This window comes from Fusarium vanettenii, assembly GCF_000151355.1.
Source record: "Fusarium vanettenii 77-13-4 chromosome 8 genomic scaffold NECHAsca_11_chr8_3_0, whole genome shotgun sequence".
Taxonomy (NCBI): domain Eukaryota; kingdom Fungi; phylum Ascomycota; class Sordariomycetes; order Hypocreales; family Nectriaceae; genus Fusarium; species Fusarium vanettenii.
The window spans coordinates 238,747-259,022 of record NW_003315873.1 but is presented as its reverse complement, the minus strand read 5'-3'; the positions used below and the strand labels follow the sequence as shown (position 1 = coordinate 259,022).

The 20,276-nt window shown below is 52.8% G+C and overlaps 8 protein-coding genes across 8 annotated transcripts; 6 read left to right on the top strand and 2 right to left on the bottom strand.

Annotated features, from left to right (window-relative positions):
• Positions 1–741: 741 nt before the first annotated feature.
• NECHADRAFT_2566 (uncharacterized protein) lies at positions 742–2,478 on the top strand (the record flags this gene model as incomplete). The annotated part of the gene is made up of 3 exons (XM_003048456.1): positions 742–2,139; positions 2,192–2,342; positions 2,396–2,478. Coding segments are annotated over 3 exons (1,632 nt in total), but the record flags the coding sequence as incomplete, so codon positions are not given.
• Positions 2,479–4,044: 1,566 nt separating this feature from the next.
• Positions 4,045–4,911, top strand: NECHADRAFT_83997 (uncharacterized protein; the record flags this gene model as incomplete). Its single annotated transcript, XM_003048455.1, has 2 exons — positions 4,045–4,608; positions 4,642–4,911. 2 exons carry the CDS (start codon positions 4,045–4,047, stop codon positions 4,909–4,911), a joined length of 834 nt encoding a protein of 277 aa, XP_003048501.1.
• A 1,722-nt stretch (positions 4,912–6,633) lies between these two features.
• Positions 6,634–7,459, top strand: NECHADRAFT_101384 (uncharacterized protein). The gene is made up of 2 exons (XM_003048454.1): positions 6,634–6,766; positions 6,826–7,459. Exon 2 carries the CDS (start codon positions 6,869–6,871, stop codon positions 7,214–7,216), a length of 348 nt encoding a protein of 115 aa, XP_003048500.1. The 5' UTR covers positions 6,634–6,766; positions 6,826–6,868; the 3' UTR covers positions 7,217–7,459.
• A 94-nt stretch (positions 7,460–7,553) lies between these two features.
• On the bottom strand, positions 7,554–8,342 carry NECHADRAFT_47567 (uncharacterized protein; the record flags this gene model as incomplete). Its single annotated transcript, XM_003048252.1, has 1 exon — positions 7,554–8,342. The coding sequence occupies one exon, from the start codon at positions 8,340–8,342 to the stop codon at positions 7,554–7,556; it is 789 nt and encodes a 262-aa protein (XP_003048298.1).
• Positions 8,343–8,683: 341 nt separating this feature from the next.
• Positions 8,684–10,084, bottom strand: NECHADRAFT_47739 (uncharacterized protein; the record flags this gene model as incomplete). Its single annotated transcript, XM_003048251.1, has 1 exon — positions 8,684–10,084. One exon carries the CDS (start codon positions 10,082–10,084, stop codon positions 8,684–8,686), a length of 1,401 nt encoding a protein of 466 aa, XP_003048297.1.
• A 1,647-nt stretch (positions 10,085–11,731) lies between these two features.
• On the top strand, positions 11,732–13,200 carry NECHADRAFT_83993 (uncharacterized protein; the record flags this gene model as incomplete). Its single annotated transcript, XM_003048453.1, has 3 exons — positions 11,732–12,634; positions 12,697–12,844; positions 12,893–13,200. The coding sequence occupies 3 exons, from the start codon at positions 11,732–11,734 to the stop codon at positions 13,198–13,200; spliced, it is 1,359 nt and encodes a 452-aa protein (XP_003048499.1).
• A 1,261-nt stretch (positions 13,201–14,461) lies between these two features.
• Positions 14,462–15,147, top strand: NECHADRAFT_83992 (uncharacterized protein; the record flags this gene model as incomplete). Its single annotated transcript, XM_003048452.1, has 3 exons — positions 14,462–14,555; positions 14,626–14,768; positions 14,977–15,147. The coding sequence occupies 3 exons, from the start codon at positions 14,462–14,464 to the stop codon at positions 15,145–15,147; spliced, it is 408 nt and encodes a 135-aa protein (XP_003048498.1).
• A 2,025-nt stretch (positions 15,148–17,172) lies between these two features.
• NECHADRAFT_71309 (uncharacterized protein) lies at positions 17,173–19,638 on the top strand. The gene is made up of 4 exons (XM_003048451.1): positions 17,173–17,811; positions 17,862–18,451; positions 18,502–18,615; positions 18,667–19,638. The coding sequence occupies exons 1-4, from the start codon at positions 17,706–17,708 to the stop codon at positions 19,183–19,185; spliced, it is 1,329 nt and encodes a 442-aa protein (XP_003048497.1). The 5' UTR covers positions 17,173–17,705; the 3' UTR covers positions 19,186–19,638.
• Positions 19,639–20,276: the final 638 nt, after the last annotated feature.

The following is a 20,276-nucleotide window of genomic DNA, read 5'->3' as shown; positions in this document are numbered from 1 at the left end:
TAACCATGCAGTCTCTTTGACGTAATCATGAGTCAAGTGATCAAGTGCCCAGGTCAAAGCTCAAAGGAGGTCGGAGCAGTTGACAATATCAACCGGTGAGGCCCTCCAAAGGGAGCAGGGCGACCAGGGCTATCACCAGGCGCTATTTCCAATTATAGTTTAGTGCGCAGTCACGCCGCCTCAGCAAAATGGAAGGCTGCACTGCAAGGTACCTACCTCGAGCGCTGGCTGGGTCGTCTCGACTATTCCTTCCCACTCAGATTTCCTTCCTTCGTCACCTGCCCGCGCTCAACCTCCCCAAGACATCAACCGCGAGCGCAAACCGCACACTCCTTTAGCATCGCGGCAGTGTGAACCCTCAATAGGCGACCGTGCCATCTTGTCCGCGACACGTTGCCTTCTGTGCACGCCTTCTTCTCGGTCCGCGCAAAGTCTTTGACCTCATTGTCATCTACGAAAATTGTGACCCCGGCAGATCCGTCCACTGTTTGCGATCACCTACACTGAGCGTCTTTGTTTCGCTGTCGCCTTTGTCTGCTCTTCCAGCTTGAGGCTTTGCTATTAATTCTTCTCACCTCGCCGAGTTGCCTCCCGTTTACTCGCGTGCTCCATCAGCCACACAACACTCTCAGCTTCACTCTTCTGCTTTACCGATCGCACAAATGGCGGAACCACGCCCTGATATCCAGAGTATTCTGGCCGCGCTTGGTATGTTCATCAGACTCGCCTGTATGAAGTTTTCTGACTGACTTGTTCACAGCGTCGCAGCGCCCACCAGCAACGACCCCTACTCAGACACCTCCTGGCGCACCCAGCCAGGCCTACCCCCCACCCGCGTCCACTCAACCCGCGTCCGCATACCAACCGCCCCCTCCTGGCGCCAACAACTATGGCGCTCCTGGATACAGTGGCCTACCCGCCCCAGCGTCGAGCGGAAACGTTGACCTGAGCTCGATCCGACCGGTCAACTCTGGCACCATGAGCATTGCCGATGCTATTGCCCAAGCCAAAGCGTTCGCGGCCGAGAAGGGTGTGGCGTCCTACGATCGCCCGCTCGTTTACGCCTCTGACTCCCGAGGCTCCGATCGAGGCTATAAACGGTCGAGATCGCGATCTCCCGCTCGGGATGAGTTTCGCGATGGCGTGAACCCATATCGCGATGAACGACGTGGCGACCGTGGGGGTCATGGTCGGAACTACGATCGGGATCGCTCTTATTCCCCCGGTCCCCGTGGTCGAAATTTCTCTCCTCGAGGAGGAAACGGACGGGAGAGGTCTCCTCTTCGAGGGGGCGATGACAATTCTGAAACTATTCAAATCGAATCCAGCCTTGTCGGTCTTATCATCGGTCGACAGGGAGAAAACCTCCGACGTATCGAAGCCGAGTCGAACTGCCGAGTGCAATTCTTGACCTCTACCGATGGAGGTCCCTTCCGGCAATGCAAGATTTCTGGTCCGCGACACCGTCGGGCTGAGGTGAAGGAAGCTATCAACCGGATTATCGACGATAGTGGAATGGGCGCCCTGAACCGCCCTGACAAGCCTCGTGATCCCAACAAGGGCGGCGCGGCGGCTCTTCGAGAGGGAGAAGATCATATGCAGATCATGGTCCCTGATCGTACCGTTGGATTGATTATCGGACGTGGCGGCGAAACCATTCGGGACCTCCAGGAACGATCAGGCTGCCACATCAACATTGTAGGCGAGTCCAAGAGCGTGAACGGACTACGACCTGTCAACCTCATCGGCACCCGAGAGGCGGCTGCCCGAGCGAAGGACTTTATCATGGAGATTGTCGACAGCGACAGCCGGGGGGACGCGCCCGCTGCTAAGAGGATGGGAGGAGGAGGTGGCGGCGGTGGTGGTGGTGCCCGACATGATGGCCCTCCGCGAGATATGGGCGGTGCCGGTGGCCCTGACAAGATCAACGACTCGATCTACGTGCCTTCTGATGCAGTAGGTATGATTATAGGCAAGGGTGGTGAAACTATCCGTGAGATGCAAAACAGCACCGGGTGCAAGATCAACGTTGCACAGTCGACAAATCCTGGCGAAACCCAGAGGGAGATTGCCCTGATTGGCACGCGCGATAGCATTGCTCGAGCCAAGCAAGCCATTGACGAAAAAGTTGACGCTGTGGTAAGTGATGGACACATGCCTGATGTTTATAACGTAACTGACAACTTGACAGCGCCAGAAGGGAAGTGGAGGCCGTAGCGGCGGCGGCGGCCGTGGACACCAGGACCTCGACCGGCCGAACTACTCTCAACAGGGATCCGGTGCTCCTACTAACCAGCCAGCTCCAGCAGCTTCAGGTGACGAGCAAGATCCTTACGCCCAATGTAAGTTGCTCCGCGTCATTTACGTGTAGGATCAACAACTAACAAGACGATAGATGGTGGCTACCAGAACTACGTGGCGCTCTGGTATCAGTCCCTGATGTACCAGCAGCAACAGGGCGGACAAGGCACACCCCCGGCTCCTGCACCTGGGGCATAGTGATGTCCTGTTGGCAACTGCACGCTCTCATGCTTGGGTGACCATGATCGAGCTCTCGTCCGCAATGCCGCGGATCGAGTGCACCATCTGAGATGCCTGGTTTGATTGACGTCGATGCATCCTTCTGACGCCCTTTGACTTTTTTCTGGACTGCTCCTCAGAGTCTTTTGACGAGACCCACGACTGTACAGCACCCCTATTCGTTTCTTGAGGATCCCTTCGACTCAAGGTCCAGACTCTTTGATGACGTATACCATTTGACCCGACCATTGACGACATTAATACTGAGGTTCATGAGCGGGGACGACGTCCATGGTTGTCCTGCTTTGGCCTCGCTCGTTCTTACATTGCCGAAAACTCAAGCAGATGCTGAATGCCTCCACGGATGAGGACCTCGGCCTCTCTACAGTTGACGGCTCTACTTCCAAACCACAGACAAACAAACATGATGGACGCGGGAATGCCGACCTGGCTACTCACGACTAACGCGTTGGTGATGACTCGCGACCTTTGATGCACCTCGGACATGAGCATGACGTACATCCTGAAAGCTGCGACTCCAGTCGTGGTGTTTCTTGCCTTGAGGCAGTGAGCCAAGTTTTTGATTGGATTCATTTCATGACATGACGTTTGAGCTTGTGCCTGGTGAGCTGAGCTTGCAAGCCATGGCAGCAAAGCTCGGAACCTGGAACGGTTTAGTTCAGCTGTGTCTATCTGCTGGCCCCCTTTTCGAAGCGACTCGACTCATCTCGTGCGTCTTGGATGATACAAACGTGTCTTCTCTTGCAAGTGGATTCATCGTTTCTATACCTATGTACCTATGCGTCTTGCCTCGTCGTCGTCATCTGCATCTGCATCTGCCCTCTCGCTATCGTCTGCGTTTTTCTCCGGGTTTTGATTCTAGTTCCACGACCCGTATCTGACATTGCATGCATGCCATGAGGAAGGGAATGTATACATGTACTTTTGGTGGCGGTGGGGGAACGGAGTTGGGGATTTGATTGCCTTGTACATCAGTTGACTTGCTTGCTTAGCATAGGCTTTATATACAACCGGTTTATCCAGTAAGCATTGTCGTTGCCGTGAAGTTTGTGTTTCGGGTGGTGTTCGTCTAAACAAGTTCATTAAGATGGATCTTGGATAAACCATCTATCGACTTGTGTCTGCCACTCGGAGTAAGTACTTGGAGAAGTGCCTTCCCAGCTGGGCCATGTTTACTTGCCTGCCTCTCTGGTCAAGTAGGCAGGCACTTTGGGATGAACTGTTAATGATTGCTCTTCCTTTCCACCTGCGAGGCATTGACCCGCATGAGCAACCTCAGACAAGCAAACCTCTAGTCTTTATTCACGCTGTCGACGTGAACATCTTTGTTATCACAGCACTTACCACCGCTCGTTACGCCTATTCTTATACCACGGCATTCTTTTTACTCGCACTCGTTATCCTCTATCCGCCATGTCTGAGCACAACCCCGAGAACGAACTAAACAGCGAGGACGCCCATGACTGGTCCCAAATGGATTAGGAACCCACCGATGAAGCACCAATGGAGGAATACATGCAAGATCTCACGCACGACCTGGACGAGGATGCTTTAGAGATTGAGGATACGCCTGAAGTAGATGACTTGGAGAACGCTCACAGGCCCGACGACGATGTCACAGTTGATGAGCACACATCTTACGAAGATGTCCCTGAAGATGTTGTCGCACCCGACGAGGTTGTCCCGCCTGCACCTACGACGCCTGATCGACCTATCCAGCAACACCCTTTGCCCCCGACGGTGGATAACACTGACTTGAACAATGAACATATTGCAAATCACTGGGCTACTGTGGAAGAAATGCGGATAGCTCAAGCACGACGATATATGGCTGCTGAGTACAGGGATCACCTTCACCGGCAAGCAGGGCCACACATGCGCCGGACTCGAGATGTTGCGGCCAGGGACGACAGGGCCAGATTAAACGCCGAGCTCATCGAAATCGTTGCCAGCGTCCACCCCAACGCTCCTAGAGCTCGGCTCAGAGCGATCAGTAGATACCGGTGCCAGACCTGCGGTTGCTGGACGGGCAGAACGAGGGCCACCCCAACTGAATGTATCATATGGGTATCCGACGCATCTTGCTACTACTGTACCTAGACGGTATCGCTGTCACTTGCCACAGACGAAACACCCGATTTGAGGCAGACCCTCGCCAACGCTGAAGATCATGTGCGATCGGGGCGAGCGGAGTGTGGAAGAGAACGGGACGAAGCCGAGGAGAGAGCGGAAATCTTGCGACACAGAAGGGTGGCAAACGAAAACAACACTGAGAGTCGTGTGAGGGAGCTTAGACACTACAGGCGGGCTGAACACTACGGTCGGCTTGAACAAGAAATGCTCTTGTTCTTTTCGGAAGGTGTTGAGTGATAGGTTTGGAGATGAGAAAGTGTTGGAGAGCGATGCGTATGGCAGTCTAGGTATCCATGTGGAAGCGTGTGGTTTGGGAATGTTATAGGATGGCTTGAGTAGAATGGAATAGAACAGCGTAATGTGATATCATTTTGATAATATGCGGTTCAACGAAACTTGAGATGGGAAGTGTAGGAGCTGAGGCATCCCCTTAACCCTCAGCACTAAGTTGAGTAGCCCTGACATCTAGCCTTGCTTGGGAGAAGCTTAACCCATATACTTATATTGGCGGATATGATAGGGACGATGTTACTGGAGACAGAGTCATAGCTTCTAATCTTCATCTCATCTAGTTTCGTCTCATCGAGGCGTGTCTGGTGCACGGCCAGCACAGTAATCAGCACTGATGTTTTGGAGTCTGCAGTGGCGTCTCGCCTGATGTTGAACCACGACACGACCTGCACAGTACCACTGAGTACCGTGCACCTCATCTACTGCAAATACGATCGCCAAAGATGGCACTGACGTGACGAAATGGTCCTCGAGCTAGCGGCGCCTGGGACATCCGTATTGGAGCTGGTCTGGTGTAACCGAACTCCAGGCACGCAACCGCAACGCACCGCCCGGCGGAAGCTGGCTTGCCGGGGGAGGAGGCTAGGGGGATCCGGGGATCAGTAAAAGGTGGATGGGCGGGCAAAACGGGATCCCGCTCTAGGGAGGGAGGGAGGCGGGCGTTGCCTTGCTGGCTTGGTGCTTGGGAGGGACGGTTGGCGCTGATCGTTGAGATGCCGATGCCTCGGCCGGGTAGTCTCTTGGGGTAGCAGGGGGTGGTTGAGTGTTGGTTACACGAGGGCGGGTATTTTGAGCATGGATATAGTAGACGAGATGTCATGTTGGAACAGTTCGATACAGCATTGGAGTTGTTAGACGAGCACATACATACAGTCCTGTAACGGTGATAAGTAATCATTTCAGGGCCATCATGATGAAGCTAAATAGAGAGACGGCATGTTCCGGAAACACCGGTTCGGCCAGAGGCTTCTCGACCAGGAGACTCCTCAAGAGGCTAGTGGTCCGGTCTAGAACGCGAGACGAAGGCGTTCGGTTCGAGTAAGACTGAGGGGGAGGGGAGAGAGAGGGGAACGAACGGCCGTCAGTTCTTGGTCAAAAGGACAAAAAGCTTGACATGACTTGGCGGGAAAGCTTGTCGCCAGAAGCCGACGAGACGAGACGAGATGAAAGAGGCGAGAGGACGAAGCGTGTGCAAAGTGGTGTTGACGTGATGCGACTGGCTGTGGTACGTACAGTAGCTTAGCTCTCTAATGCCGCCTGAGAAGAGGCGCTAGATCAATTCCTCCTTCTTACACATTCATTGGGGAAACTAACGTCGACGAGGCATCCCTACAAGTGATGAGCACGATGCATCCATATGCTTTTTAATTTCGATTTCTTCTTTTGTCTCTCTTTTAATTCTTTCATCTCCATCTTCAATCGAATAAACTGTCACTACCGGGCTCTCTCCACTGTTTGTCTCCCTGTGGGCCACCATCACCACCAGCCAGACCTAGAACCCCCCCGACCCACGAATCGATACCGCGCGCGTTCTTGGCCCCAAAAAATATGACAAGTGCCTTTTCGCGTCTGGCCTTGATCACCGTTGATCCTTGAGCTGCCACTGCCTGCCTTGTCTGTCCCGTCCGTCTCGTCTTGTTTCGCCGTCCCGTCCGGACAACTCGTGGCATCTTTTTTTCTCAACAACATCATCACCCTCTGAGACAAATCCCTCTCTCAGGCCTTTTTTTCTCTCCTGCGCAATCAAAAAAAAAAAAAAAGCTGATTGCCTCAACCAGAGGCTAAAACGTCTGATCATCAGGTTAGCTGCCTTGGGTCTAATTCAACCATTTTCCCTGCCCACTGACCCTCGAAACTTAGGCTAGACCAAGGTAGGCCATCCTTCTGGCCACCAAGAAAAACCATGTGTCGCATGGTCGTCTTTGAAGGCCTCTGCACGCGCTGCGGCACGCCCCAGACCTGGACAGACTTGACCCAAGAGCTATCCTGCCTCGAGGCCAAGAATAAGGGCTGCTTTGGCCAGTGCTCGCGCGGCATCCACGTCGAGGAGCACGACTTTGACCAGGAATGCAACACGTGCGCCGACGAGGACGAGGGCATCGGCGACCTCGACGAGGCGCTGGCTCCAGCGGGCAACAACTCTTTTCAGCACTCGATGAGCTCTCACCAGAGCAACCCCGGCAAAAGCAACCCCAGCAAGAGGGGCGCTGCCGAGGAAGCCGGCGAGGCGAGCAAGAAGCAGCGCACCTAATCAACTGATGATGTACGATCACGAAACTGGCGGTTTTTTAATCTCTTTGGGATTGGATCTTGTTGTTTACTTGCTGGGCAAGTCTTCTAATGGCGTTGATTATTGGTCTGGGAATGCGTTCTAGCGCAGAATGGTTGGCTTTTTTTTTACTCCAGTGTTTCTGGAATGTAACATTAAACCTTGTCACGACTATGGGCACAAGGAAAGACTCGAAATGAGTATGGAAGGGAAAGAAGAAAGAAAGGAGAATGGGCCCTTTGAGGCAAAGATACCCAAATATATCAGCAGATACAACTCCACAAGAAGATGGAGAAAGAAACTTAATACGTAAGGCTCATCACCTTGTCTTCCCTTCCCACGTCTCCTTGACTACTCGCCAGTATCGTTCTCCGTCGACCCTTGCGTGGGTAACATGCGTTCCCCCTGGAAACATCTCCATCTTGACACTCGCTCCCATCTTCTCAGCCTGCTTTCCATGTTTTTCGACATCCTGCCACATCACTGACTTATCCCCATCTCCATATATATACACCCTCTTCACCTCGCGGGCGATCCTCCCCGCCGTGTTGAGAGCCAAGGCGTTGGCTTCTTGCGGTTCCACTCGTCCCCACGGTATATAACACGCCCACGCAGCACCTAGGAATGCCCAGACAAGAGGAGACGCCCAGAAGGGGAGACCCAGCGAGAGGACGTGGTGATTGGTCTTCCAGTGAAAGACTCCTGGGCAAGAGTCCATCACCACGACGTGTCGAGGAACATCTTTTCCGTCGAGGGCTTCTTCCCAGAGATCCCAGAGCGTCACGGCAGAGCTGACGCCACCGTTTGAAAAGATGTGTAGCAAGAAGCTTGGCTCGTCTCCCGAAGTCTTGGCGAGGTCTTGGAGGATGGGGACTGCGGGGGAAAAGAGACGACGGCGGAGGGAGGGCTGCATGTACATCTTGAGGTTGGAGCGGAAGACGAGGATCGCGGAGCTTGGGTAGAGGACTCGATGCTGGACAATGTACTTTTCGATATGCGACTCTCGGGCATCCATCCACGCCAGGAGGATAATGAGTCGTGGATCATTCTCGTTAGGGGTCGACAAGGGGGATGACGAGTAGGCCACGGCCGAGCTGAGAACATCCATGGAAGGTATCGTCATGATGTCGGTTTTTCTTGACAGATACTGCTACGTTTCTCATCTTTTTACTAGAAAAGGGGAATTTGGTAGAAGAAATAGAGCCTCGAGTGCCAAGACGGGCCCCTTCCGGAGGCGTTCCGTTGCCGTCGGCGTCCAAGAGGGGCCGTGCTCCGCTGGGACCGGAGCCGGCGCGGAGGAAGTGTTGGTTGGAGACGGAGAGGCGGAGAGATTTTAATGCATGCATATGCACAATAATCGATGTAACAATAGTGTATAAATCTAAAAATGAATTGCTAGGATAATGCTCGGTATCTAATCAAGAAAAAGACGCCTCGTAAACTTCCCCATTAAGCATCCATCTCTCTAACCGTCAAGATCTGCCTCTCTACAACGTCAAACACCTTCATAGCCTCATTCTCAATCTTGATCTCCTCGACTCTCTTCTTGAAGCTATCGTCTCCGAGAATTATCTCTACGCCGGCCCTCACTTGCTCAGGGCTTGGCCGTCCGGTGCGCAGGTTGACGGCCACACCGCTCCACTGGCCGCGCATGGCGATCTCGGGTTTGTCTTCTGTCTCGCCCGCGAGAACCAGAGGTACGCCGTTTGTTACGCCGTGGAGGAAGCCTCCGTAGCCTGCGTTCATGACAAAGACAGACGCGTGAGGGAGGAGCACGTCGTAGGGGAGATAGTCGATGACTCTTGTGTTGGCGGGAACCACCACATCGGCAGGGAGACTGGCCTCCTTCATGCCGAGGATGGCCACCACGAGGAGATCGTCACGGTCAGCGAGGGCTTGGATCGCGGGGATGAGAAGGTCGGTGTAGTCTCTGGCGATGGTGCCCTGCGTCACGGCGACGATGCGGCGGTCTCCTCGCTTGACGTCGTCCCACCAAGTGGGATAAACAAAGTTGGCGGGGATGGGCTTGGGGGTTAGACAACCGGCGAACTTGACATTCGAGGGCATGTCGGAACGGGGGTACTCAAGGCTCGGGGGGCACATTTGGAGGGTCACGTCGTGGATGAGCATCCAGTGGTGGAAGGGCACCTGGGGCTCGAGGAGCTCTGTAGTGCCAAGTTGCTTGAGGATCTCGTCCTGGTAGGCGATGGACTCGGCAAAGGGACCTGCAACCATCATCTGGTTGAGCAACTGGTTTCGTGCTCGGCCAGACTCGGATGAGTCAGGAGGAAGACCAGGACCACCAGGGCCTGTGTCAATGCTAGTGGCCACGTAAGGCACGACATGGAGGTTCACCACCTTGGGTCTGGTGGTGTAGCCCTTGGGGAGAGGAGCACCAAGAGAGAGGGGGTTGACACCCATGTAAAAGGTCTCAGGCACAATAACGACCTCTCTCTCAGGATCCTTGGCCCTCAACCCCTCAAGAACCTCCTTGAGGATCCTCCAACGCTCAGGAGTCTGACCGATAAAGATGTACTTCACATCATAGAGCAACCTCGGGATACCTGCAGGGATAGCGTTACGCTCCGCCTCCATCTTGGGGTTGAACATGGGAGCAAGAGGCACAAACTCTGACCCAGTGCCCTTGATGAGGCCCTCGAATTGGGCACCGCCGATAAAGGTTACCTCGAAACCACGACGGACGAGCTCTGCTGCGATTCTGGCAAGGGGGTTTGTGTGGCCATCGGCAGGAGCGGCGGCGAAGACGAGGTGAGGCTTTCTAGAGGTAGAAATGACCGTCTTTTCGATACCGGAGGCCAGTTCGGCCACGGTAGAGGTGTTGGAGGGCATGGTTCTGTGAAACGGGGAAGTAAAGGTGAATGTAGAAACAACTCGCTGTAACTCGCTCCGAATCAGAGGAAGAGATGGAAGAAGCTGGAGAGAAGAGATCTGCAGTCTAGACAAAACGACAGATTAAAGATGCCCACTATATATCATGTCCATCTCAATCTCCAGCCCCGTATACGAAAACCCTCCAGAGCCACTATCAACCTCCAAGGCTGACTTTACCAAAAAAGTCCACATGAATCAAAAATCTGACATGAGATTTTGGCATGGGCCAGCAATGTAGCATCCATTTCACAAGCATACCCAATAAAACGAGGATTCTTACCCACAGCGCGGCGCTATCATGGTCCGGGCATCGTGATCTCCGCCCGTACCATCAGCCCTATCAAAGGACGACGGACGAGGATAACCAACCGCCTTGCCGCTAGGCTCGGCGGTGTTTGGCTCCGTGCTTATGACGACTTGGTTCTAGATGCCGAATGATGTTTTGAATGTTCCTTCGCCGCGTGGCTGTGTTTCCTTTGCTGACTTTGGTGAAGCACTAGCTAAGGGGGGGGGGATTTGTGCAACTTGGCGATGCGTTGGCATTCCGTGTTTGTCTTTTTGTTTAGCGGCAGGCCCGTTGGTAAACGTTTCTGTTTCATCTCGGGCATTTGCTCTCTTGTGTATTAGTTGATAGTGATACCATAGGCATGATCAACCAAGCAAGCAGACGGGTTCGATGCCGCGGTCCCACCCTCTCCAACTGCCAAGTGAGCCTGCCTATAGTCTCATCCAGTCAGACATTCTTGCGGTTATCTACCTGCCTGTAGATGAAACGCGTGGGTGGAAGAGCAGCTTAGTTCGCTGAGGTTGCCAAGTTAGTCGTCAGCAAAGAAATGCGAAAAACTAGTCTTGGCTTACGCGAGCCAAAACAACGCACACCCAATGTTAATAGTCTAATCTTTGCTGACACTTTGAGGCTGAGGTGAACAACCTGCCAAAAACAAATAGAACAAGGGCTTACCAGTGACATTCCATCCCATCTCTCTCGCCTATTGTCAGATGTCAAGCGCTTATCGAAGGGTGGCACACGATCCGGGGTTTGCTTCTTGGTGGCATCTATCAGTTCGGTGACAGTTTTCGGAAGCGTTGCCGAAAAGTCTTGGGGACGGGAAGGTTGGTGCAACGGGGTGTTGTATCGAGAGACAGGTCTTGATCTGCATTTTGAGAGTAGTTGATGATCTTCACTTAACAGACTCTGTTAACTGTTAGTTCATATCTACCATCCAAGTATTGATATATCCACGTACCGTTTCCATGTCAACACGTCATTCTTGTACGAGATGAAGATAGATTCCATCGCACTCGGACTAAAAGCCACGAGTTCAACGTTTCTACCTCTCACAAATCCATCAAAGGCACACGATCAAGTAACGATTGGCTCGGCTTCGTACATGTTTGGACAAGATGCCGTGCCTTCCTCCTCGGCATATCCATGCTGTGACACTTGCCATTTGGGGTGCTCCATGACGGCAGGAACACCATCGAAGTGTCAAAAGGAGATCGTGCCTTCCTCGATTTTCGATGTTATCTCGGGCTTGTTCTGACAGTCGCTGCACGTTTTCCTTCTACCAACTCAACCTCTTTTATCGCTCGTTGTTGTTCAAGATGGCCTGGATTTACCGCTTCCTTCTCTTCATCTCGACTCTCGCTTTCCATGTACTGGCAGCTGCCGTAGAGACCGAGCCAGATAAAGCGGACTTGGACCTCACGACACCATGGAATGGATTTCACCTGAAGCGAGCCGTGCCAATCGTTGCTCGATCCCCTGATGTTCTCAGCACTCGCGTGTCGAAACTCAAGAAGCTCAACAGAAAACATCAACTCCATCCAAGATCTGCCGCCTCCCTACTCGCAAAACGTAACGAGGGACCCTTTTCTCTCAAGAAGGGCATCCAGAACATCTCAGCTGTGGGCGACTTCTCAACCTCGTATGCGATCGAATGCGTATGGGATTCAACCCCCGTCTGGCTCACCTTCGACACTGCGAGCTCTGACACATGGGCTGTCAAATCTGGTTTCCGGTGTGAGAATAACCTGGGAGATAAGCAAGACCAGGACTGGTGCGGATTTGGCCAACCGCACATCAAAGACTTTGGATTAGGAAGCCTGACAGAGATACACCTTCATCGGAGCTACGCATCTGGGGAGAACGTGTCGGGCCCAATGGGTGTTTCCGATATCACTTGTGGCGATGTCGCTGTCCACAATCAGCAGGTCGGACTAGTTAACAGGACATACTGGCACGGTGACAACGTGACGGTTGGTGTTCTGGGTTTGGCGTATCCATCTCTCACCAGTGGCTACTTGGGCGGCCCCAAGGACGAGACGGAGTGGAACAATTACCCCTACACGCCCTGGCTGACCAAAGCCATCGCTCAAGGCGAAACGAGCCCCATGTTTAGCGTCTGGCTTGACCGAAACTCGAGCGATGGGATGCTCACTTGGGGCGGACTTCCGCGGCCCGCTGCCAGCAAGCTTGGGCAGCTTACAACCACCGGTCTCATCATTGTAAGTTTGAAGTATCGCCGACGATTCTACCGAATCAGGTCACTAATTATATATCCTCTTAGGCAAAACTCGACGACAGGGAAAAGACAGCCTGGAAGCCGTCGTTCTATACTATCATCCCGGACGGGCTAAGATGGGGATCAAGAACCGACACGGGAAAGTACCCGTACATTGTCGACACGGCCACAACCATGATTCACGTGCCTCCGCGTAGGTTAAAGTCCTTTCTGAGCTATCATGTCCGCTAACCCCCCATAGCCCTTGCCGAAGCCATCGCGGCGGCGTTTGAGCCGCAGGCTGTGTACCTGTATCAGTGGGGGTCATACTTTGTCCCATGCGACTCAATCGCGCCAAGCTTTGCCATCACCATCTCGGGGCTCAATCTTTGGGTTAACCCGGCTGATATGATATTCAAGGACCTCGTGGATCCTGGGACGGGGTACTGCGCCACGGCCATCACCACCGGCGGATCGGGGCCGTACATCCTAGGTGACGTCTTTCTCCAGAATGTCCTGGCCGTTTTTGACGTAGGAAACGCCGAGATGCGCTTCTATGCGAGGAGGTGAGCGGGCGTAAACTGCGGGCGATCCTGCAGTTGCGTGGCGTGATGATGGCTCGGTAAATCAAGGCATGTGGTCGGTTTATGGGTTGATGGGGAACTGAAGTTGATGGGCAATGTTATGATGATGGAGAGACGATGGAGTAATTGGTCAAGTAGGAGTCATCTCGGTAGTTGAAGAGTTCTTTGTTGTGTGATAATTCATCATCTCAGCTATCGTCGCCGGCAGATCAATACATGCATCCGTGACCGGGATCTTTCACAATGATTTTAACCAAGGCGCTTTTCCGGTGCAAAAAAGGTTTTAGAGTTCCAGATTGAATAAGAAATGAAGCTATTTTACCACGATCAATAAAAGGTGGACTTCTTGAGGGTTGAAGTATAGCTGAGTTGGCTGTGCCACCCCACAAGAGCCAATTCGTAAGTAAACAAGGGACTTGGACAGACAAGGTTCGCTTCAGTCACACATATGTTTTTTTAGTTATTCTTTCACTCTGAGTGGCCAATTGGTCTCGTTATAGCGCCTTCTAGAGCCATGGGTCCATTCGATCAATGGAAGCTTGAAGCGATCAGTTATTCCACCCGTTCCTATCAACTTAGACGGGTACACAGAGTGGGTAATCCAATGCAATCTTAAAGATGTTAGTATGGCGTTAGTATTATCAGAAATTGCATAGACTAGGAGATGATTAGTCCAAGTGTTCTTGTCTGCCCGCCATTCATTCTAGGTTGAACTTGAGCTTTCGGGGACGGGTAGATAGACTACCTAGACATATTGACACCCGGACAAGGAGAGCAATATTGCTTCGCAACATGTTAATGAGCATTGGCATATTTCCTACGTTTGAGCAAAAAAAGGACTCAGATAAAGAACAGGTGGGCGCCCACCAGTCGCTAACAACCAGCAGTTTTTAGCTACCGTTTGTTCAACAAAGACCACTCGGCAAATAGCGACTCACAGACTACTTGCGGGACAATGGTCGAGGCCTCTTTAAGCCAAACTCTTGATGCGAAGGCTTCTTTCAACTCGTTCTACCGAAATAGAAGAACACTCGGTCATGGCCAGCGTCTTTGTCCTAGGACACGTTGAGAGGGCCATGAACATGTCTTGAATCTGTTCAAGTCTCCTCTTATCACTATGTTTAAATACATTGACTTCTCTCCCAGAGCATCTGAAGCGTTCGTTACCAGGTAAGAAAGCATCTTGTTAAACATTTCATCACAACTCCACAAACCACCCCAAAGTTACCTACTATATACCCTTCGAAATGAATCACCAACAGGCTAAACTGGGGCAAGTGGCAGAGATTTTGACCCCGTCAGTCAACACAGCCGTCAGGGCGATCCTGGCCTTTTTAACAAGTAAGAACCCCCCCCCTCCTTTCCCCTTATCAGAGAGTAACTCTTTTGCTAACTTTTGTCTGTCTCACAGTTATGTTTTTGAGAGCTATCCTAGGATACACGATCCTCGCCAAGATCATCATTATCTTGATCTCTGGTGACCTGGAAGCAGAGCACCTCCCGTTTCCGTATCTGGTCATGAGCTTTCTTGTGTATTTCGGCCTGTTTGAATTGGTGTGTTTCTTGCTCAGGTTCTGCAGCAGAGTAGCCCGTCACATTGTGGTCGGGGCTATCAGTGCAACCCTTCTTGCCCTTTTGTACCGGTGGATCCTCGAATAGTTGGGTATTTTGATCATGAATCTGAGAACAACCATGCTGGCATGGCTTGCTAAACAACAATACAACTTACATACTAAGAATTTCATAAATTTAAGCAAATAAGTCATGTTCTAATACAAACCTGTTCTGTGCCTCTTACAACTTCTGTGCCTCTTACCGCAAGAGAAGACATAACTTCAATCCCCTTATCGAGAACGAGTCATGGTGGGATGCTGATCGCGATAGACTCAAGGAAAAGCTCGTGATGTCAGTTAATTACTCCCCATTTCGCTGACCTTGTCGGCTCGGTCACGGGGCTCCACAGCTCCATCCTCACCGAAACAACCGTATCCAAAAAAGGAAAGCAGCTAGCATCACCGAGGGCGCCAAGACGGTCCGTCTCGCGATGCTCACCGACGGATTGAGCATCACGAGAGAGGTCTAAAGAAGCAAGGATTCGGCGGGCAACAGGTTCTCAAAGCTTCAAAAGCGGGATTCTTATCCGGCTTCATCTCGCTCAGGGCGGGCGAAGCCGGTTATTGACAAGGCCTGGGCCTGTCATGGATGCATCATGTTGTCGTTATCGTCAAGAGACAGGGCAAGGCGGTGTGAGAAGGGGAGGAAAACCCCACAGTCACGATGCAAGCAATAGATCCATGGGTATGGGTATTTGCCGTCCAGGTGAGGTAGGTTTCCCCTGGACAAGTCAAGCAAAACCCCCCTGGACCTAGGGAAAATCTGGACAGGTCAGAAGATAGATGACCCAGTCGCGATGCAGGCATCGGTCGAGGGCGGCGTCCGGGGAGCCGTGGTTGACCTTGAAGGACGGCGCTGCGCTGACTGGACTGGACCGGATGGACAGGCGGAAAACGAGGACAATGACACGACAGCGGCGCGAGTGGTGCCAACTCGGACAGACCCGGGAGAGGGGAAGGGGGGTCTCGTGGATGATGTTGGGACTTGGGTGGCGGTTCCTGCAGCTTTTCACCCCAGACTTCTCTGACCTTTTGGTTTTGCTTTGCTTTTTTGGTCCCGGGACGAGATTTCGGATCTGTCAACGGGTGACAAAGTAACCCAAGCCTTCGGCCGGGAGTCGGTGACCGGCGGTACAAGTCCGAAGGTCCCCCAAGGTGTGTGTGAATGCCTGACCAAACATCGCCTTCCCCGGCTCAGACCGGGAGGATCCGGAGGCACGTCACGGGCTGAGCTAAGGTCAAGGGAGCTTTTACTCTGGCAGCTCCTGTGGCTTGCTGTCTTGCTTGCTTGCTGCTGTTACTGCTGCTGCTTGATGTTCCCCCACCCTCGGCAAAAGACACAAATAAAACAAAATAGTGGAGGTTTCTGGGGGTCAACCCGGGGGTTCTTTTTCATTTGAGGGCATCCCCGTGAGAAGCACCGACCGGATCATGAACCGTAACTCGGTTCCAGGGGGTAGACAATAAACCACGAGGTTCACCAAGTGGAAACGAAATGAATAAAAAAGCCAAAAGACGACGACTTGATGAGGCACGAGGGCCCTTATTGACAAATTGCCAAAGGAAAAAAAAAAACCAGCCCTGTAACGGGGACACCTTGCAGGGCATCCGCTTGCCTTCTACGTCTCCCGAGCGGGGGTTTGGCCCGCGATGGTGGATCGCAAACGCGGGCGTTGGCGGGGCAGGGACGTCCTAGGATTGGTTCCCTCTGATGGGTCATCCATCCATTTTCATCGTCATTGGATTCATGATGGAGCCGCGACCACGAGAAAGACGATGCAAGCCGCCGCTAAACAATTTTTTCCTCTTTTTTTCCTCTGCTCGTGTCTTTTCAAAGGAAGAAGAAAGAACCGTAATTAACTGCTGCTTACAGCTTTAGTGGTCTGCTGCCTTTTTTGCTCAGCTGGCCTCGCTGCTCGCCGCTTCTTTACACCGAGAATAGCTCCTCTCCCTCAGCCCGGGAATCACTGACTCCTTTTTCTTTTCCCCGTCCCTTTTCTTTTTCCTTTCTTGCATTGACCTGATATCTATTCATACTGTACAGGGGGGTAACCATAGCTTGTCCATCATCGTATCATCCATCCATCCCGAATTTCTTATACATACGGTACAACGCGCTCCCCATCACTCGCTCACATACAACAACCCCTCATCCCCCCCCCCCGCCTCCGCCTCCGCCCTCCCTCCAAACAGCTTCTTTCCGAGTCCGGTTCCCTTCCCCCGGAGTCTCTGAGTGTGTGTGTGTGCGCGCGTGTGTGTGTGCTGCAGATCACATATCGTTTGATTGTTCTCGTCTTCGACTCAGACTGCTACTGTATTACAGTTTTATAGCTGCAGTCCTGAGGCGTTGCATCCCCACATCGAGAAGAAAGGCGCTGCTGCTCTTATTCTCTGCAGTCGCACCTGCAGATAACAGACCGTACTGTACTGTACCTTCCCTAGGTTCAACTACCAAACGTAGTTGGATCCATTGGGCCTGTCATCGATTTGGGAAAGAGCCATCTTTGCCCGCTTCCGCCTCATCTGATCTCAGCTGAGCTTCTCCCGCGCCTTCCAATTATCTATCGTTGCTTGCTGCACCTCGCCCAGCTTGCTCTTTCCTCCTCTACATCTACATACCCGAGGCTCACGCGATCCCATCTCGTCGCCCATAGAATTCAACCTCCACATTCTATTGTATTCGTTCTCGCCCTTCTCGACTTTTACTCCTTTCGCTCTATGTCTCTGCAGTATTGGAGCTTTCGTACACTCGATCAATCTCCGGCTCGTCTTGCTCTCGGTCCTTGAGCGCTCCCGCTCAGTCGCATTCCTCACCGTCGCCCATCTCCGATAATACCCATTCCACTTACATCACCACTCCCACAAACCAACGCCCACCATGCCTTCTCGAACCAACGGCGTCGGAGTCCAGGTCGAGGACACCAAGATCTGTGTGGTCATGGTTGGCCTGCCTGCCCGAGGCAAGAGCTACATCGCCCAACGAGGTCAGTATTCCCATATCCCCCATCATCCAGCCTCGACTAACCACCAGCAGCCCAGCGATATCTGCAATGGCTCTCCATCCCAGCTCAGACCTTCAACGTTGGCAACTACCGCCGCAATGACGCCCCTCAACCCAAGGCCGACTTCTTCGACACAAACAATCCCGAGGGAGAGCGAAAGCGCCGTGCCGCCGCCGAGGCTGCCGTTGCCGACATGCTCGCCTGGTTCCGCACTGGAGGCACCGTCGGCATTCTCGACGCCACCAACTCGACCCTGGAGCGCCGCAAGTGGGTGCTAGAGGTCTGCAATGCTAACGGCATCGAGGTTCTCTTTGTCGAGAGCAAGTGTGATGACGAGGAGCTCATCATGGCCAATATCCGCGACGTCAAGACTGGTAGCCCCGATTATCGCGGCCAGGATCCCGAGACTGCTGCCCTCGACTTCCGCAACCGCATCCGCAACTACGAAAAGGTTTACTGCACAATTGACGCCAACGGCGAGGAGGCCCACCTGACCTACCTCAAGATCATGAACGTTGGCAAGCAGGTCATCATCAGCCGTATCCGGGACTACCTCCAGAGTCGAATTGTCTACTACCTCATGAACCTTCACATCCGCCCCCGCTCTGTCTGGCTATCAAGAGTAAGACATCTCTCGCCTCATTACTCAGGGATGAATGCTGACCCCTGTAGCACGGTGAATCTCTGTACAACCTTGATGGAAGAATCGGCGGTGACACGCTCCTTTCTCCTCGTGGCGAGCAATATGCAAGGAAACTCCCTGAGCTCGTCCGAAAGTCGGTCGGAGTACGTCCACCCCAACCTCCTTACAGGCATAAAAGCTAACATGACTTTCAGGATGATCGTCCTCTTACCGTGTGGACCTCGACTCTTCGACGAACCATCGCCACGTCTCGCTTCCTCCCCCAGCACTACAACCAGCTCCAGTGGAAGGCCCTTGACGAGCTGGACTCTGGTGTGTGCGACGGTCTGACTTACCAAGAGATCAAGGACCGATATCCCGAGGATTTCGCTGCTCGTGATGAAGACAAGTACAACTACCGCTACCGTGGCGGAGAGTCATACCGCGATGTCGTCATCCGTCTTGAGCCTATTATTATGGAACTGGAGCGAAGTGAAGACATTCTCATCGTCACTCACCAAGCTGTTCTGCGCTGCATCTACGCCTACTTCATGAAGAAGGACCAGTCTAAGAGCCCCTGGATGAACGTTCCTCTCCACACCCTCATCAAGCTGACCCCCGGCGCCTATGGCACCGAAGAGGTTCGCTATGAGGCCAACATCCCCGCTGTCAGCACCTGGAGAGGCAAGGGAAGCACCGCCAAGCACGAGAACCCAGCCCCCGAGGTCCTGTAAGCCAAGAAATGGCCATAACCGAGGTAACCGGATAAGGGCTCCCGACTCGAGCCATCAGTACATATAGCGCCCAGGGAGATGATCACAACGAGATGATCCTCTCTGGTGCCAGTGGATGACACCTTTTTTACGAACTGAAATGAGCAAGCATGTGGAATCGGTTGAGCTGAACGAAGAAACGACAATAAAAAATTGGAGGAGCAGAGCATTCTATGACTACCAGCGAAGGGGAAGGGAACTTCAGAGGTGAATGCTATCCTCTAGGACTATGCCATTGGGCTTCAGGACATCAAAGCATAGATCCATTTGGCCGTCACCAAACGATACCTGGACGGTCCTGTACTGTACAAGAACGGAGGCGTTTTTGCCATTTTGTCAATTTGGGGCGAGGCTGGATAATGACTCTTGGGTCTTGAAAATGATATCAATTGATGAATAAATTCAAACAATTTGACAATATCCCAGCTCACGTTGGTGAAAGCGAGATGTTTAGCCTTGTGATCTTGGGGATGGTTGATGTTGTCTAGACTCGTTGAGAAAGGCTGCAATGATGGACTTCATATCACGATCCTCGTCGAGTTTCCTCCAGAGAGAGCATGGTTTCCGTGTGGGATGGCAGTCTCTCGAAACGGCCTGGTATCTCTCGATTTGGTCATCTGAACATTATCATCAACGCTGCGATGATAGCCTATGTCGTTCATCAACAAATAGTCCTTGACACACTCAACAAGACACATACCAACAGCATGGATCAACAGGGCTCCCGTGAGACAACATGGCCTAGGATCCCTAAGCGCCCTCAGCGCTGGTCTTCAGCCGGGACCAACTGTCCACGGGTGCTCATCAAGTCCTCTCAAGGTCACGCCGGCTGTGGGGATTGCGGGGGAGACAATGCCGGGGTGAGCCGAGCCGGTAGATGAGGCCTGGCCGGTGGGGCCGCCGGTCTGCCGAGCTGAGAGCTGAGTGCGAAATCTGAACCCTCGTTGAGGCCAAGACCTGGTCTTGGCTCTCATCCTCCAAATGGTGAATCTCGGCTAACAGTTGAACACCTTTGTTCTTCTCTGAAACACGGGCGTCCAGAGGCAAAGGGT

Bases quoted from the DNA above. Each gene is read 5' to 3' on its own strand.
- NECHADRAFT_101384 (XM_003048454.1), top strand. From the start codon at position 6,869: ATGTGTCGCATGGTCGTCTTTGAAGGCCTCTGCACGCGCTGCGGCACG.
- NECHADRAFT_71309 (XM_003048451.1), top strand. From the start codon at position 17,706: ATGCCTTCTCGAACCAACGGCGTCGGAGTCCAGGTCGAGGACACCAAG. The intron at 17,812-17,861 runs GTCAGTATTCCC...AACCACCAGCAG, and splicing joins GAGCTACATCGCCCAACGAG to CCCAGCGATATCTGCAATGG. The intron at 18,616-18,666 runs GTACGTCCACCC...CATGACTTTCAG, and splicing joins TCGTCCGAAAGTCGGTCGGA to GATGATCGTCCTCTTACCGT.